The 19,112-nt window shown below is 38.7% G+C and overlaps 1 protein-coding gene across 1 annotated transcript; it reads right to left on the reverse strand.

The window, feature by feature from the left end:
* Positions 1-16,559: 16,559 nt before the first annotated feature.
* Positions 16,560-17,162, reverse strand: tmem275a (transmembrane protein 275a; the record flags this gene model as incomplete). Its single annotated transcript, XM_079243413.1, has 1 exon — positions 16,560-17,162. One exon carries the CDS (start codon positions 17,160-17,162, stop codon positions 16,560-16,562), a length of 603 nt encoding a protein of 200 aa, XP_079099539.1.
* Between the last annotated feature and the right edge of the window lie 1,950 nt (positions 17,163-19,112).

A 19,112-nucleotide genomic window follows, 5' to 3' on the forward strand; every position in this document is an offset into this window, starting at 1 on the left:
TCAGTATCTATAGTTGTAATCAAAAATGTTGACCAGGCAGTTCAACAAGTGATAATGACCTGAACACCCACTGTGTTTATGACAACGGGAGTTAAGGGAAAATGCCTGAAGTTGGCCAGTTTTATTTTTTGTACATTTGGGTAAGTCAGTAACATGTACAAGACAAGAGAACAAATTCAAGTGGGCATTTCCACTGTCATGAAGCACAATCACTTTGCTGGAAAAGAACAAACCACGTCAACTGAGTGCTGTCATGCCACATTTTAAGGTGAAACATAAGAACCTGTTGCAAACAAATAATGAATGCAGATAGAGTAACATTTCTTAACAATAACAAAAGGGTTTGGCTGTCACAGAAATTACAGAAACCTATGCTGCATTTTTGGCAAAAGACAAACCAGTCAGCACAACAACATTATAGAAGACAACTCTGTAATGGAAAACTAAGGAAACCAGGACATATTTATACAAAGGAAGGTAATGACCAAGATACTGTTTGTAATCAGCTAATTTAATCCAGATGTATGGGAGGAGGGGTGGGGGGCTAGAAATCAAACCCCACTGAAAAGCCAGGAAAAAGAATGAGGCTATAATACAACATAGAACGTGAAGCAAACAGAGAACCAATATGACCTTCATCAAACATTTCTCAGAAAATAGAGGAAGCAGAACATCCATCCACAAAAACAGCAAAAAACTAAAAGCATGAAAAGAAACTACTTTTGAAATGAAAGTTTTTGTTGAAAAGGTGCATATAACAGCCCTGTGATGGACTGACAACCTGTCCAGGGTGTATCCTGCGTCTCGCCACTCCAGCTTTCCACCGACCTTGAGTTGCACTAAGCGGTATAGAAAATTAATAAAAGAATGAATGTGCATAAAACAGAGGAGAAGCCGACCAGAAAGAAGCAGTAAATTCTAACAATGGCAAACCTGACAGAAATTACTTAAATATGCATTTGTCTATTTATTTCCCATACCTGCTCAATGAAAGAGGCAATAATGATGGAGGAAATCTAATCAATATCTTTGCTCTTGGTCTGTTGGACTAGCAGTTACCAATAGGAAAAGTGACCCATATTTCCTGCACTAAGTAGCAGGATTATGATTATGCTTATAGTACAGCATTGAACAGAACAGAAACACTTTTAAATCAGATCAACACATGTTAATCACATTACTGCTTTTTATTCATTGGGTAAAGAGGCGTAAATACTCTCCTGACATATTTTTTATCTGTATCTTGAATTTCAAGAGACAGAGAGATGTCGATACATGTCTAAAACTATCATAAAGCAAAACTCTAACTGGTTATGACACCATGAAATTCAGCTTGGAAGCCCATTGTGTATGGCTGTATGATAATTGGAGCTGGCCTTGCTCAGTGTTTATGTAAGAGGGGCTTGTTTATTCATAGTAAGTTCAGTTTGTGTGAAAGCCCTTTTGGATCTCAATGGCTCCATTATTACACGAGTGGCTAAAGCCTCTTTCAAACTTCAAACATAAGAAGCCTCCTGCTAATGCAAACTGGCCCGGTGAGCTGCAACCAACTGAAATGTAATCATTCTGCACGGGCAGCAGCGTGCAAAGCAGGGAGGAAATCAGAACACATGAGGCCTGCTTTCTATTACTGTGCCCCAAAATGTTATGCAAGTTCTGTTCTTTCTTGAGCTTTGATGAAATACATGGGTACACTGTGTTCCTGGTGTGGCCGGGTTTGATCTATAACTGTACCATTGAAGAAAAACTCACAGAAATGGTCGAGGGCTTGTATATTACCACTGACCCGTTTGTACAGCTTTGTGTGTGTTTGCACGAAACCAAAGAGAAAAGGAACACACACACACAGCTGTGTCATTGTTCTGAACAGGAGGCCCGGTGTGTGCAAAGCCTCATTAAGAGCGGATGGTCATAAGCCTCTTTCACTGTACTCTGCACCATCACACATTAAACCAGATAGAACACAGGCAGTACAGCTACAACTTAATGTGCATGTTTAAATCCAGGAGAAACTGTGTGGATGTACAGGTTAAAGACCCCTTTCTAATGGTCAGAAAACCTGGTTGTGAATTAGCTCACTGAAGATTTTGTGAAAGTACTCATCTGATACCCTAACTCCTTGTGCACAATCCTCTCCTGAGAGGCCACCTCCGTTTTGTTTGTTATGCAGAGCATTCTCGTTCCTAGTAGAGCCAAAAACGAACATAATCCTCAACCACTGAGCTGCTTTACAATTTCTTTGTTCTAGTTGTTTGATTTCCCTTCCTCAGAAGAGCAAAGAAAGCTCTGGTAAAGCAAATGTGTGAACAACTCTATCATATTTGCTGGGGCAATGTATCAAATCAAAATACACTTTCAAGCTGTTGCTATTGACATTTATTTGGTATGAAAGGAAATCGAAGGATGGAATGACTGTGTGTATTCATTGCGTGTTGTGTAAATGCAGTGCCTCTTTATGGCTTCTTGATTATGCTGATCTCACCATCATGCTGGCTGGGTCTCATGGTGAAACATATGCCAATCACTGGGTATGTGACACTGACACAGACTACATTTATCTCAGAGTCTTTGAACTCTGCCAGGAAGGAAAGTGCTCAGAAGGACAAGACAGAACTTTCTACAATTAAATAGATATGATCATGCAAAGAAATTTGAAATATTACTTGCTAACTAAAGTGTTTTCATATGATCTTTTTGTTGACTTAACCTGTAAAATAAGACGTGGCATGTAGAGTGGATTTTGTATTTATTGCTCTGTAGATGGAAATCAGTTTATAGTCCTAGTAAAACTGTTCTATCTAAATTGAGTGAACTGGTTTATCAAAAACAGACCAGGAAGAAGGAATTGGCAATGATAATGAGATAATAACTTTTCTATTCACTAGGTTGTTGTGTCCCAAATAGCTGTCTTCAAGGCAACAACTGGCTACGTGGGAAGCCATGAAGCTCAAACTCCCTGCTCCAACTCACATGATTAAAATTGAATGAATCCAACATTTTATTAACCAAAGACCATCAATGAGTCATGTGTGTTGAAGCATAATCATCAAAAACCTCAAGACCTTGAGCACTGGTCTTTAAGATCCCTTAGCTAAACAGTTGTCAGCCTGGCTATATGTCGCTTACAAAAATGATTATGTTAGTCAGACCAAAAATGGTCTTTTAAAAGTGCATGTAAATGAATTTGTTGAGGTAAAACTACATAACTGAAGCTCCCTAAATGACACAAGACCATCCACATTATGTTAGGAAGCAAAACATCTCTTGCAATATCTGCACACTTAAACTCAAATAGGCCTTCAAAGCTCCGAAGTTCCTTTTTCTTTTTATCTTTTAGTAAAAGAGTAAAACATAAGTAAACCAAAATAGCTACATTCCTAATGACTTTGCCTTCATTAACATGTTTATATGTTTTTAGACAACAGCACATGTAAGAGTTTGCAACTGAAAAGTTCAATAATCACCCTTGTCAACTTGCAATTGTATATAGTATTTATAGATTACCTTTTATTATTGTAAAAGCCTGATTTGATAACTAAAAAATTGCCTGGAATTATCACTATTAAAGTATTTTAATAATATCTTTTTTACAGACTCAGATACACTCCGTCTACTGATAATAAACAGAATATTAAATATTTTTTTCCACGTTATCCAGAATATCTTAGTGTGTGGCGTCTTCTGGGGAATAAGCTAATTGTTCCTGTACATTGAAACAAATGCAGTGTTCCAAATTTTGGATCATCACTTAAAAGGTTAGAACACAACAATAACTAGTTCTCATTTTAGATGGAGACCAATTACTTTTGCACAGTTACGGCCCTTCTAATTTACCTTCAATACTGATTGTATCATATTTGATACAGTATCTGAGACCTTTTACTGATAATCCAGTTATACACAAATTGATATTTGAATTCTGCACCCTGGTAGATACAATAATAATACATCAATGCATTGTAAAAAATTTGATGCATCACATTGTAATAAATAAATAAAAAAGGAAACTTCCATCTATCCATTCTCCTTACTGCTTGTTCCAAGTAAGGGTTGCATGGAAGCTGGAGCCTATCCCAGCAATCATTGGGCCAGAGGTAGGGTACCCCCTGGACAGGTCGCCAGTCCAAAGGGACACTTATTTATTTATTTATTACATTCAGTCTAAGGACCAACTAAAGGATTAAAACAAAACTTTTCTCCCTGCTTTTCTTGGGTTGAAATTTAAAAGGGCTGCACGCTGGCATAGTGGTTAGCATGGTGGCTTCCCAACAAGAAGGTTGCTGGTTTGATCCTCGGCTGGGGCGAGGCTTAGTCAGTGGCGTTTGCATGTTCTCCATGTGTATGCGGGGCTTTTTTCCAGGTGCTCTGGCTTCCACCCACTGTCCAAAGACATGCATGGTAGGTCAATTAGTTACTCTAACATTGCCCATAAGGATTAAGTGTAAGTGGTTGTTTGTCTCTCTGTGTCACCCTGCAATGGACTGGTGAGCTGTCCAGGGTGTACCCTGCCTTTCATGCAAAGACTGCTGGGTTAGGCTCCAGCATCCCTGCAACCCTTGAGAGAATTTACTAAAGTCAGTAATCACAGAGCTTACTGACCAACATGACAATAATTAAATTAAAAGTGAGTTTGCCAAGAATGGGAAATATTGTGATAAAGAGCTCAGTTATGTTTCTATTTCATAGCTCAAACATTTTGAGACAAGGATTTAAACACCACTTTCACATTGATAGGGGAAACACTTACTACACCCTATTCCTGCACTGTGTCAGACTTCTGAGTAAGCAGTTTATGCATATGAAGAAATTGTAGTGACTTTGTTCATGAGTCAGCTGTGGCAGCAATATGAGTCAGGAAAAGTGGAGGAAGCAGCTGCTTCCTTATGCTGTCTGGCTTTTTATGTGCCTGTTGTGAGACAGTTATCTTTCTAACCTTTTATCTTCGTAGAAAGCTGTTGGCACATGAGGTTTGCCATATAGCTATTTCCATATGTCGTGACATGAATATATAATTTAAAGGCAGTCACATCTTCAGAAAAGGAAAGCAGTCAAGAATTTTGTTTGAACTTACTTTGACCTCTGGTTGGCCAGGTGATAAGACAATAGCCATAATAAGCTCTCTGTTTCACCTTTGCTTTGTTGTCTACCAGCATTTCAGCTGCTAATGTGTGGTTTCCAGTTTCATGCTATTCTTTTCCCTTTTTCTCTCACTTTGTTGAGATGTGAGTGAATGCCTGTAATCAGATCAGGAGGAGCGAAGTAGCTCAAGTTTGGTTCAGCTACAGGTGGGAAACCTAATAGCAACACATGGTGAAAACACATTTTGAGAGGCTTAAAAGGATAACAGGTTCTACAGTGGCACACAGCCCAATTCTCAGATTTAATCTTAGCTCTCAGGTTCATATGTTTATGATGCCTTCCACCTTGGTGACACCTGTGACCAAAATGATATGAAATCAGGCTGTCCATCAATTTTGTGAAGGCTATCTATCCTGATAAGCAAAGTGCAGAACAATCACACTTTAGTAAAAACACAGCTATAGTGCAATAATTTATTTATTAATTTTATAACCCTAACACCATCTCACTGCCTCTCCCACATGCATACCCTTTTTGTGACATACTTTTCTGGGATAACTGGTGAGTTTTAGTGCAAGAAGTTCTCAGTCCTCAAGCAGTTTGGCAAAAAAGAACAGCACGCTAGTTTTAATAGTTTCATAACTGAAAGGCAGAGCAGAATGCAGCATAGACCAGCATTACCTACAGCATATTACTGAAACATGCAACTATGTCACTATCTCCCACTGGCTTCCAACCTTCAGTGATACTCATGATTAAGTTTTATGTATATATATATTTATATATATATTTAATAGCCTGTGTGTGTAGGTAGGTACAACAGAATATAGCCGTGTGTTAATTTGCTAATTAGGCATGTGCCTAATTACTTTCTACTGACAAGCTCTTCCCCAACCAAAATTGGGACACGCTCTTGTCAGGCGAGACCATTTTTTTTGGTTCACACATACACCTCTGTTCCTATGAAAACTTCACAGTCCTGCTTGTAAGTTTTCCTGTTCCCTGTGTTCCCAGTACATCTATCAGTCCTTTGTGGATCAGTTTACATGCAAGAATATCAGGATTTTAGTAATAATTAGATGAGTATTGTAATCTTAGCTATATTATGAGGACAAGCATTCGCCTTAATCTCATATTATGTGCTGCTAAAGTTTTCACAGGGACTTTAATACACACCACACAATCCCTGAGCTCCAGCAGAGTAAGACCAGAAATGGATATCTGTGGGAGAAACAGAAGATTTGCTTCAGTGGTGAAACCTGATAAATGCTTTATATTTTGAGGGATACAGACATACAATAATTAAGATTATAGATGGGTGCAAAAATTTCAGGTATTGAGAGACATAATGCAGATGTTAAAACTGGGGTAGGTAATGTTGGGGCTCTAGCAAGATTTGAAAGAGGCACCATGTCCTGGTTCCTCCCCTTCTGGTTTTGCTCCTTGCATGATTCAAGGCTTTTTTTTTATTTTATTTTATTTTTTTTTTTATAAGAAATTAACAACTCCATTTCGGTCCGAACATTTGGATTGGTCAGTTTTTACAGATTTACACTAAACTGAGGGGTCTGATAATATTTCTTATTGTTCATGATTACAAAATGTATAGACTACTATCAGGATGAGGAACAACTTTACCCAGAGTAAAAAAGAAAAATCTCTGAGCAAGATTACTTATTCCAGCTTTAATAAATAATTGGAACAGATAAAGAGGAACAGAAATGTAATGTAGTCTGAAAATCATATGAATATCTATTAAAAAAAAAAATTATTGTCCAAATAGCTCAATTCTCCCAATAACACTAAAAAAAAAACTAGCCTTTTATTCTAAATCCTCTGATTTTCTGCAGTATTTCACTAATATGTACTAATATATATTATTGGATATATATTACTACATATGTTTTATTTACTCTCTTTCCAGCTAATATCCAAGACTTTCTAAAAAACAGTCTCCTGCCCTCCACAGTGTTCACAACCACCTGTTTTTTTTTTTTATTCATAATGTTCAATAAACTATTTAACCTTCCTATCCATCCTTGATATATTTCTTCAAAAAGTGCAAAGAAAATTGTTGTAATTACCTAATCCTGACATATCTTTTTGAATCTCAAACTAACCCTATCAATTTGACCCTAACATTGATCTTATGATCTGTTTTACATTTCCTAACCACTCCTCCCCATACTTTAGTGTGTCTTTTGTCACTTTTTGTGTCACTCAGCAAGTCCTGACGATTATTGCTATCATCATCTCTTTCCATTTTAAAAGTGACTGAACTCATCTTGACACTGTTCACAATTTTAGAAGGCTATAGATTCCAATAAATTAGTATTAAATGCATTTATAGTGTCATTCGGTTTCATTTCTTCCTCTTCTTTGAAAAAGTGGGGCACACATCAGACAGATAACAGGATGGCATTTTGGACAAGTCAGCTGTCTGTCATGTTTTCCAGAGAACAGATTCTAGAGAGGAATATCATAACCCCAACCTATTTGTTGTGGCAACAACAGAAATTGGTTGCGAGTTGTGGTGCAACACAGCATGTTACATTTTTGCATAACCCTACAAATGAGTTAGACAAAGAAAAGTTATCCAGATGGACACAGGCATTATTGCATGTAATATACACAGACACACAGAACAGGTTCACTGAGGATTTACTGCTGCAAGAGGAGGATTATGTTTTATTACACATGCCGTCACTGGTTGTAATCCACTTTAACAGGGTCGTGTTTGCTGACATGCCTCAGATAAGACACACAATGGAATTATTCAAAGTCATGGATAAAATTAGCATTGTTAACTTATGAGACCTTGATACATGCACACATCACATTTTACAGCTGGATCATAACCGATACAACTAGGAGAACTATGGTCCCTCAAATCAGAAGTTTTAATCAAATAAAGCACCCATTCCCCCATTTGAAGAGCCACCATATCTATATTTACCAATAAATATATCAATGCCAGATCTCCCCTCAAATATGCAAATGTACAGTATTCAAGTCTTAAGAAGGTTTTGCATAATTTAGAAGTGTGTAACATTTCAACCAAAAACTGGTCCGATTACTGTCAACAGACTCATGATTAAATAGTTGAAAGCACCTATTTATGACAACAAAATGTTAATATGTTTTAATAAAGTCACTGGAGAAAAGAGCAGAGGCTGTGCAATGCTCCATTTCATACATCTTAGCTATTGCATAACAGGCTGTCAAATCAAGATTTACATTCTGAGACTGGCATGTGGTTTTTCTGTCTATACTATTCACTTTGAAGCAACTATTGTTGATTTAAGTTTCTTGTTTCAGTTTAGAGTAAATAAATATTTTAGAATCAACACAGTTTGCAGCATTGCTCTGTGATTGTCACATGTTGCCAATCTTCTGCTCAGTCTTTTGTCAACACTTAAGTCCAACAAAACAGCGCAGTTTAGCAAATTTTGTTTCTATGGACATGTTGATCATATGATCACCTGTCAGATGAATCTTGCCCCTTAATGTTGACTTTAAAAACATGACAAGAGAAGAGCCAAACAAGAGGAACGTGGAAAATGGCCAAAACTACATTTGAAAAAACATGTTGCCTCATCTAATTGTTTAACCCGAGCACCAGTAACAGACTGGTTCAAGGTTTGTCAGAAAGTATCTGGACTGAACCTAGTTTTTGTTATTAGGTCATCTCAACGTGACCATGAAGAACAATCAAATCGCAATGAGGGGAGAGCACTAGAGACAATACTGAAGCTGTCCCTTCAAGGCCCCATGCCACATAAAGATGTGATTATCCCCCCTCCACCGCCTCCGTGTTGGCTGGCCTTAGAGGGTGAACAGACAGTGGACCCAGTATTTCCCTTCCTCTGTTAGGCTGTGGGGACTCTCTTCCAGTCTCTCCAGCCAGTGCACAGCAATTTAAGGGGAGCTGTTGTTTAGGGGAGCTACTGTGGGAAAGTCATTAAAGTGTAAAGCATCTCTCTTTTATTTCTTTCTAAAGGACTCCTGGAAGAGGCTCCAACTAAAGCGACGGATGGTAATGAGTCCTGACACTGACTGGCCACCCCCACAGTGCTGTGTATACCGATAGCCGCTGCCATGGCGAACCGATTTACTGTTAGAAAGACCAGCTAGTCAAATGTGGAGTTAGAATGGCTTCCTCTCTTCAACAGGTGGCCAGTGTTTACATTCAGCACCAAACTACTAAATCAGGTCTTTTCTTCTTGTAGGAAAGGACTTTTACCAACTTTGGGTGCAGTTGGTGGTATCTTTTAATCCTCTCTGTGCAAAAATCAGCTGATCATTATTTTTTTGAAGATTATACACTGAATAGGCCCTCAGTTTAGGTAATGGTCATTCACCAACCACCTTGATCATATCATTATTATTTCATACAGTATATATTTAAGTGGTGCACTAGACAGTGCACAGGTAAGCATGAAACTACCTCATCCTTTCTCCAATAAAATGACCCTCATGACAAGCTGTTATCAAAGTATTACAAAACCAATAAAGCCCCGCAAAAGACGTCACAGTATGTAGGACAAAAGTACAAGTAGTTGTTTGGAGTGTACTATAATGCTACAGGATTGCCTTTACTGCTAGAACACAAGTTCAACTGCAGTGCATAAAACAATTAGAGGCAATTTACTCTTCAGTTCCTAAGTAATCACCAGGTAAACTGGTCTGATCACTGTAGTGCAAAGGAACAAGGCAGGGAGAGAAAGAGCTGACATTGGTCTGATGGTGATTTCCTGAGCGTGACAATTTCCCCAAATGTGGAGTGCAGGAACCGGTCTGAAGCAGTCTGCTGTTCAGATTTTTTTTTTTCTAATCCATTGTGCCTGTTTTCTTTGAAAAGCAGGGACATCTGCTGGAGTTAAGTGGTACTGCGTGTTGTTTACTGACATTTTTGCACCTCAGGACATCCCAGCACTGTGATTTGGTTCTGTAACCAGATAAGGCAGCTGTCTTCTTAAACATAATCCCTAAAATACTCACTGTAGACAGTATCCTATCAGGGTGTTGTTTTTTGACAATGCTTTTAAATAACAGCCATTTTGAAGATTTACTCTGAAGCCGACTCATCACAGTGTTATTTTGGGTTTCTGGACTACTGAATTGTATATTTGACCAGGGGTCCTGCTCACATGTTTGTTCAACACTGTTCTATTTTTGGTCTTTGTATTGATTTTCTTGGCTAAACAGATGGTTGAATGCACTAGAATTTCATTCACAGAAGAGATAGAAGAGATAAAAAGAAAAAAAAAGAAAAGAAAAAGACCCAGTAGTTCCAAACAGAAACAGTCCACACTGTGTGTACCCACTAGCTGAGCATTACGAAAGCAACTGAAGGCAACATTGACTGTCTTAATGGATGGATATCCGAAAAAGTGATTGATTTGGCTGTTTTACATTGATGTTTTTCAGATGAAGCTGAATACAACTGATTGTGTTCTTGATTTTTTTTTTTCCCCAAACCTGCAACGAAGTCCTTTCTCAGGGCACTATTATGGAGGTTTCACTCTAACGGGGGCCAGGTATAGATTTGTGAAAAACAAGGTTATGCAACAACCCGGCCACTTGAATATGCTGCCATTTAGTGAGGGTGAATGGAGGAGTTAAGAACGGCAAGGGGCCCATTGTCAATGGTCATTGGTATGCAAGGTTCTGCAATCATTACTATTAGGACTTTGATTTTGATCAAAATCTGCAGTGCCTTTTCTCCTCATCTGTGAGGAGCTTTCTTCTCCATGTCACCCTCAGACTGCTCCTGTCATAGTTACCAGCTGAATGAGCCCAGCAGTTATCATGCCTGTCCATACAAGGTACATGCAGAATCTAAACAACCCTATCAGCATTTAGAATTAAGCCAGATTTGTGTGTTTTCTGATCCAATCATGTGTTCAAAGGTACACATAGATCAATCATATATAAACACAAATGAAGTACTGCACTGTCATCTAAACTGACAATGCGTGCATGTGATCAATGGTCTGGTTTATGTCGGTCTGAACTCACCCCAGTTTCTCTTTATTCTCCCTCTCCTCCCACCCACTCTGACTCTAGATGCGAAGTGAACTGGGTTAGGGTTATATAACCAGTGTCTGTTCTCATAGATCCTCAGCAGCTCGTCTTCCCCTAATCTTTTCAGCTTGATTACACCCTCCACCCCCCTCCTCTGCCGACTCACTCCAATGGATGTTCTCACACACAAGCGCAACAGTACAAGAGCACATGAGCGTCTGGATCCGCCACACTCCAGTTCAGAGTAGATGGGATGCTTGCGATCACAGGTGTCGGAGTCTGTATGTGTGTGTTTTCAACTGCTTTGTCGGCTGCAGCATCTTGTTCTTTTGAAGACACTGTAAACCTATGGTTGCTTTATGTGTGTATGTGTGTGCTTATAATCTCTTAAACAGCAAAGTACAGATTTGTAGACCTTTCCACTTCTTACTCATTACTGCAGCCATATTTAATTTTTTTATTTGGGGGGGGGATACAGACAGCACACCAATGCTGACATGCAGTCTTGTAACACACTGTTGTTGCTTCAAAAAGACTGACAATACTGGACATCCATACCCCTTTTAAATGCTCTTCTCTTCACATTTTCGAGGGATATTAGAACTATTGTTGTATTCTTATCTTTTGCTGATCAACTCCATCCAGCATTTTTACCCTGCTGTGGTAAAAAGGAATCCAGGGCAAATGCCTAGACAGTGTGTCTTCTCAAAGTGTTTATCATTGTCCATCATCTGGCACAAAGTGGTCATGTCAAAAAAGCTGTCCCAGAATCATAATGTCATTTCAGCAATAAGGAAGTTTACGTTCTTGCAATCTAGAGCTGTAAAAAAAAGAGCCTTGACTGTTTCAAAGGAATGGTCGAGGGAAACCACTGTTTTGACAGTTGTTCAGTGTATACGGGGACATATGAGGAAATCAGTTTTTCTCTCTTTCATGCTACTAAAATTGGTTTTTAAAAGCAGTCCGAGGTCACATGGTGACAGGAGAACCCAGGGAGCAAAGGCCAAATCTGTTTGTTCCCTTTTTTTGTGTGTATGACTAGTAAGCAAAACGTAAGTGGTTAACCATGACCCATCTCCATGAACCTTGTGCACTAAGGCTATAAACTTGAAAGTATTTTCCTCAAGCTGCTGCTCAGGCACCAACTTGTTTCCACTGAAAGGCAATAAATCTTCCCACATCCAGGTGGCTAAACGTTCAATATGTTTTACAAGTGTCACCATTTGAGGCCAAGAAGCAGAGGATGCAGGAAGAAGTGCTGTAGTATGTTTGACAGTGGCCCCAGGGGAAGCGTTCTGTGCAAAGCAACATAAACCTGGAAGCAGTTTAAAGGAAATAGAAAGATTAAGGTTTGTGTTTTTCCAAATATCAGCTGTTCTAGTGCAGATTTAATCAGAGAAAATCCCGTTATATGCAGTCGAAACATGACAACCTCACTTTCTTGGCTGAGTTCCCTTTTTGGCTCATCTTCTAACAGTGACTAGCCTCAACCCACCATCTGCTTTCTAACACTTCTTTACTTCATTAGAATTGTAGAGAGAAATGGATGAAACACAATCTTCTTTTTCTGTACTAGAAACCACATAGATTCAGTCTATTTATATCATCTAATCTTTAGATTAAATATCTCCAAACTCCTTATTTTCATACTGACACCACTGGTAGATTGTAGTCAGTGCACAAGGAACTTACTTTAAATTAAATCTTCACAAAAAAATATCACTGTTATATGGAGTGAGTACTTTTTAGAGCCTGAAAAAAGGATTCCAAGTCCATTTTGTCATTTGTCGACTGCCTCAGAAAGTAGGTCAGAACTAATCTGAGCCATCATCTTCTCGTAGGAACACAAATGCATCGTCTGCAGCAGTGATGCGTAGAATGCTACAACTGCATCATATGTGCTTTCAGGTGAGAGGGCCACAAGCAGCTGGCTCTCCTGTTCTCACAAGGGGATAAGAAATCCTGCACATGACTCGTGATGGCACTTATTGTAGCTCTCGTTTGAAAACTTGTCAGAGCACCTCTGTACAGTGAAAAGAGATTAAATAATGATTCTGCTCTATAAAACAAATCAATATGCAGTTTGCAGTGTCACCAAATTCTCTCATGTAATCTACCAGAGCACAGCCTCAACAATGGGCACTTGTTTGGATCTGCTGACATCTCTCTGTCAAATGTAAAATAACAGCCACATATTATGTAACCACTGAAACTCAAAAATGGGGCTCTAGTGCCCTCCACTGGCAATACTTTGTGCTCACCATAAGCACTGCAGAGAGGAGCGAGATGGAGCTCATATTAAAGGCTTTGCTTAAAGCCATCTTCATTTTATGTGTTAAGTTACAAGGTCACATTTTTTTCTGCTGTGTGCAAGACTTTCAGCCAGTCTGCCTTTGGATTTTTACACGTGATGTGACATGAACAGTGTGAAACATTAAGCTGGTAATTCAATTTTGACACAAGGTTAACCAGTGATATCTAGCAATCTGCTCTTCTGTGGTTTGCATGATTAAAAGTTATATATTTTTAGATTTAGCACTGCACATCAGAACAAAGAACATGAAAAAAATGTGATTATATTTAATAAGCACAAGACTAATTCAGGAAAATTATTACTGAATTTATCAACAATGACAAAAATGAACAGTTATGAAAGAGAAAGTTGATGCAAACTCTTTTTACACTTTGTTTGACCTGGGCAAAGGGGGAGCCAAAGGGCAACATAAAGGGCTATGAGCCCTTCCCTTTGGGTGTCACATTAAGCTTAGATATTCTAACAAATATCCAGTGTACATTGACCTTTATCTTTGTGAACCTTAGATGCTCAACAGAAAGTTAATGCACTGTGTAATGTATTCACATACTGACATAATATTTAATATTATTAGCTATTACTAAAAGATACGTAGCCAAAAAAAAAAAAAAAAACATGGAACAACAAAAACAAAAACAAAAGAAAAATTGTGTGACATGTGAAATAATGCTGGGTCGCTAAAGTTAGAGAGCTAAATGAAGGAAAGTGTGTAGCACCTCACCAATAAACGGGTGCAAATAGCTCCAGTTGGCTGCAGGTGATTACACCCTGTCAATGTCACCAAGCCAGCACATTTCATAAGAAAAGTTCTTTTACTTCTACATCAGTACAAACAGATTCCTGATCATGATTTAGCATTCATAAAGCCATGGTTTGCAAGGATACCAACTTGTATCTGTCTAAACTGTTCATATTTTATGAAAAGGATGCAGAAGTCACAACAGCACTACATACAATGATTGCCAAAATGATTGTTGAAAAGGCCCTTTAGTGATCAGACTGCAAAGGCAGCCTAACACTCTTTCTCCACTTGCGCTGCACCCACCAGCCAGTTAACTGTGCCTCAAATAAAGACATCGACCAAGACATCTGCATGATTCTGATCGATCACCTGCTGCAGGTTCCACTCAATGATCCAGAATAGTTATAGTCTGGGAAGCAGCTAATTCCCCTACAATGATTGTCCCAAAATGACTAACCATAGTGTTTCGGCTCAGATTAAGTGTATTCTTTATATTATTAATGAAGCATTAGGTCTTTGGGCAATAGTTGTTACATAGTTGGGACATGAAATACCATTTGCTGTTTGCATGAATAAAATCTGCTTTACTTTTCACATAAGATAACCACCTTATTTATGATTACTTGTTTATGTTTTCACCATATGGGGAGTAGTTTTTCTTTTTTTTCCAGATTACTTAATGATTGCATTTATATGGCACTAAATTAAATGTAACAAGTACACAAAGACACACTTCATGTAACTACATAATCACCAGTCTCACGTTTTATTGTAAGAACTTTTTTATTTAGAACTTTTGAAGAATTCACATTTGGGTTAGCTACTTGAAATGATAATCTTCACAAAAATATTTCATAATTGACATGTTTTCTTTTCTTTCTTCCTTTTTTCTATTTACCAGTTTCCGTGTAATTACAACACAAATCAAAAAACACAGAAAACATCAAGAGTTCATGGGCAGCATATTTGCATTTCCACTTTTTTTAAACATGCAAAATAGGCCAAAGCACTCTCATTTGGCATGAAACTGTGCTTTGAGAGGAAAACTGCACCATAAATAATTTAAGTGTACAAGGAATGTGGCTGTGTGCAGATGTGTACTCTGCTGTAATTCCATATATGTCATTTAGATGCAACACTTAATTCACATGCATTTATAACTCTCACAAAAACCAAAACTTGTTGAGGCTTTCCAAGAAATTCAGAGCCAGACAGTGGCTTTCTGAAGAAAACTGCTGTTGTGCACTTTTATATAGCCCTCGTTAGATTAATCCTGATAATTCAGTCTAAGGCAACTTTCCTTCAAAGGAGATCAGCGTTTAAAAATCTCCTTTGACCAGTTAGGCTTACTGTATGACTGACAAGAAAACATCACAGTGACAAGGAGCAGATTATTTTAAACTAATCTGAAATCTAAACACCGTTTAACATCTTGGCTTTGCACTATTGTAAATACTAGAACAGTTGAGGTAAATGTAAGATTCATGTGTTACAAATTTATAAAAGATGCTGTTTAAATCAAGTCCCATTATAAATTTAAGTTTGACATGACCCAAGAGTCATCATGGCCTAAGATCCTTTCCCCTCTGTAGAGAAAAAAAAACTATAACTAGTATGAAAGCTGCAACTAACTGCACATTATTAGAAGATGATGAGACCACAGAGATTAACATAATATTCACAGTGTTATTGTTGGATTGATGACAAAAGCTACATCAAACTACAAGAATAATGCCTCTAAGATCCAACACTGTGCACAGTTGCATGTTGAAATACCGCAAATGCATTTGCTATAGCATCGTGTCATCACACAATTAAGCCAAAAGTTTAATCTATGCTTCAGAAAATTGCTTTGGGGCTCCTTTGACCTATAAAATCTCAAAGCCCCAAAACAAGTTCATCACTGAGCGTGGCACACAAAATGCCAAATGTCACCTGTGAAGATCAACTGCTGACCTTTCACGTGTAATCTTTTCAGAATTAATCAGTGATCAAAGTTTTCTGTTGAGCCCTCTGAAATTTGAGCTGACACAGGACGTGACCAACAACCACAGTGACAGAGAAAAATAAGTGCTTAATATTTCAGATGCTCAGATTTCTACATGGAAATTGTTCATAATGCCCCATGTTTGAAAACAGACCTGAAAGGAAACGGCACAACAGAGGTAGGAATTTAAATTCCAATACCAATAATACAAAATACTTGAATGTTTTATGAACTTTGCATGCTATTAACCTATTGAACAGCAAGAGAAAGTAAAACCATACCCTTACAACTTGTCACAACTAGACATATGGCACTAGGTAAACATAAGACACAATCACTCCCAGTAAGCCCTCTAATCAGACGGATATTTACACTATTAGAACTCTGGCTTTGGATGAGTTCCTGCTCTGCTAGGTGACCACTTCTTCACGTGGCAGGTTGAGCTTCACCTCCCTGCCTGCTGCTGCTGAGGCTGAGTATACTGCTGTAGCAGAAACACAAGGTCCATTGGTCTCCATGGTGAAAATCTTACAAGATCCAGCATCGGGGACCTCTGTCTCTGGGCTGGAGGCCCGGGATGATCCAGGAGAGGATGTGGGGCTCAGCTGCACAGCTGTAGTGTCCTGCAGCGTGTGCTCGCTTGTCTCTATTTCAAAAGCTGCCCCACCCACCAGTCCGCCACGTCCCATCAATCCTGTGCTCCTGGCGCCCACTTTAGACCCTCGTGAGCTGTTAGGAGGCGGGAGACGGCTGCACACGCAACAGGCCCCAAAAAAGGAGAAGGCTACCAGCAGAAGGACAGGTCCGATGATGATGGGGGGGTTGGCAGAAGGCACCAATGTGCTGAAGGCAAACGCTCCCACCAGGGTGATGTTAAGTCCTGCCAGCATAATGCATAGGCCACAGGCACAGCACAGTGCCGGAGAGGGCAGGCCATGAAGACGAGACTTCCTCTTCTTCTGGGGATCCTTTCTAGGCACAGGGGTGCCATTGTTTCTGTCAGTGATGACCATGGTTTCAACTCCAGGCCTTCTCTCTTCTATCTTTTTTAGACACAAAATGAAAGAAAATAAACATGGGCACACAATACACTAGTCTTGCTGTTAGCACTAGGATTTGATGCTTATTAAGAGTGAGCACAGTGCAGTGTCCTTCTTCAAAAGCCAGAGCAATCCATCACTGAGCTCTGATCATTTATCACTGCACCGCTACTTCTCCAGTTTACAAATATAAGGAGAGGCTGTAAACTGACATATAGCTCACAATGATTATTGAAGAGATACAAGCAGAAAGCAGCGGCCTCCATTTAATGAAGGTCAGTAGGACAGTTAAACCTGCCATCTGAGTGGCACGTAGTAAACTGGTGACACCTGGATGTTTATTTACATGATTTGGGATAAGCTACTTTTTTTTTTGCATTGACCTATTTCAACTATGTTATCATTTACTATCAATCTTTACAAATTAAACTCTGAAATAAAGGATGACACTGACAAAAATTCAATTTAGGTAGATATGCAGTTAAATAAAACATTGACAGAAACCATAGCACTGTTTATTCTGTTTATTACAATATAATAGTTGAGCCCTGGTATTAATCTGCATGTACTCTAAGATTTTAAAAAGGAAAGCAAATTAATTGTACTCACTGCTCTTAATAAATTAACACGTTTGGTCAAGATGGGTATTTTCTCCTAATCTGCTCATTTAAATATATTAAATCACAGTGTAAAGGTTAATTTGGGCTAGATAAGACTTTTATGAAACCATTGTTAAAAAAAAAAAAAAAACATCTGATAAATCTTATTTAATTCAGTAACTAGCATTCAGAAGAAATGGAAAGGATGGAGGGGGGGGTTGAGACTTTTTTGTTTTTAAATCGCGCCATTAAATGCATATGAAAGACTGTAAGAAAGTGAGACGAATTTGGCTCAGAACACGTCCACTGCCCTGATGTTACATTCCTGTAAGATTAGACCGTGAAAAAAGGGAAAACATCTTACCTTCTAGGTCGACGTACAGAAGGCCATTTCATTGTTTAATCAGTAGATGTTTAGCTGTGGGATGTAATCACCGACAGGTTAAAAGGCTGCATCAGCACCAAACGAAGGTTTTAGTATCTGGCTCCCGAGCTTTTTCAGTCATGAGGGCACAAGTCAAATTCAATCTACGGCTAGGAAAACACGACAATATTTCTTGGCTGTGGGATATAAAATCCGTCAGGAAATAGAAGATCATTTGGGTAAGACGGCATTTGAGTTGGTACGCAGACGCATCATCGCGCGCTGCTCCTGATGTGGACCAGATGAGAGCTGGTAGTGCCTCCCAGTTCACCCCTGCAACCGAAGAAGAAGGAAGCACCCGGTGAATGCGAAGCACCTTCCTGGCACTTGTGAGGTCATTATTTCATGAGTTTGTGTGATGTGTGACGCAGGACGTATTCCTTTCCGTTTGGACCGCTGCATGCGACTCTCCTGTCTCCGCGTCATCATTCATCCATCACCGCCGCGCAGCTTAGTGCGTGTGGAGGGGGGCGGGGTGATAAAGGGGAAGACTGTTGCTCCACCTCAGCAGCTTCCATGTAGACTACGTGTTACTGGAGGATTTAGCTGGTTTAAATTTCTGGTCAGGGGCGTATCCAGCCTTTGAGCATGCACACACACAAACACACACGCATATATATATATATATATATATATATATATATATATATATATATATATATATATATATATATATATATATATATATAGATATATATATATATAGATATATATATATATAGATATATAGATATAGATATATATTTTTATATATATCTATATATATATATATATATTAGACATAACAGGGTTGTTTATTTACCATTTTAATTTTAAAATTCATGAACTACAAAACCGGCAATGAAATGTTGGCCATTACATTGCTTAAACCCATGCTCTGCACTGAGGTGCAATATGGGT

Source organism: Telmatherina bonti (assembly GCF_933228915.1).
Source record: "Telmatherina bonti genome assembly, chromosome: 7".
In the NCBI taxonomy this organism is placed as follows: Eukaryota; Metazoa; Chordata; class Actinopteri; order Atheriniformes; family Telmatherinidae; genus Telmatherina; species Telmatherina bonti.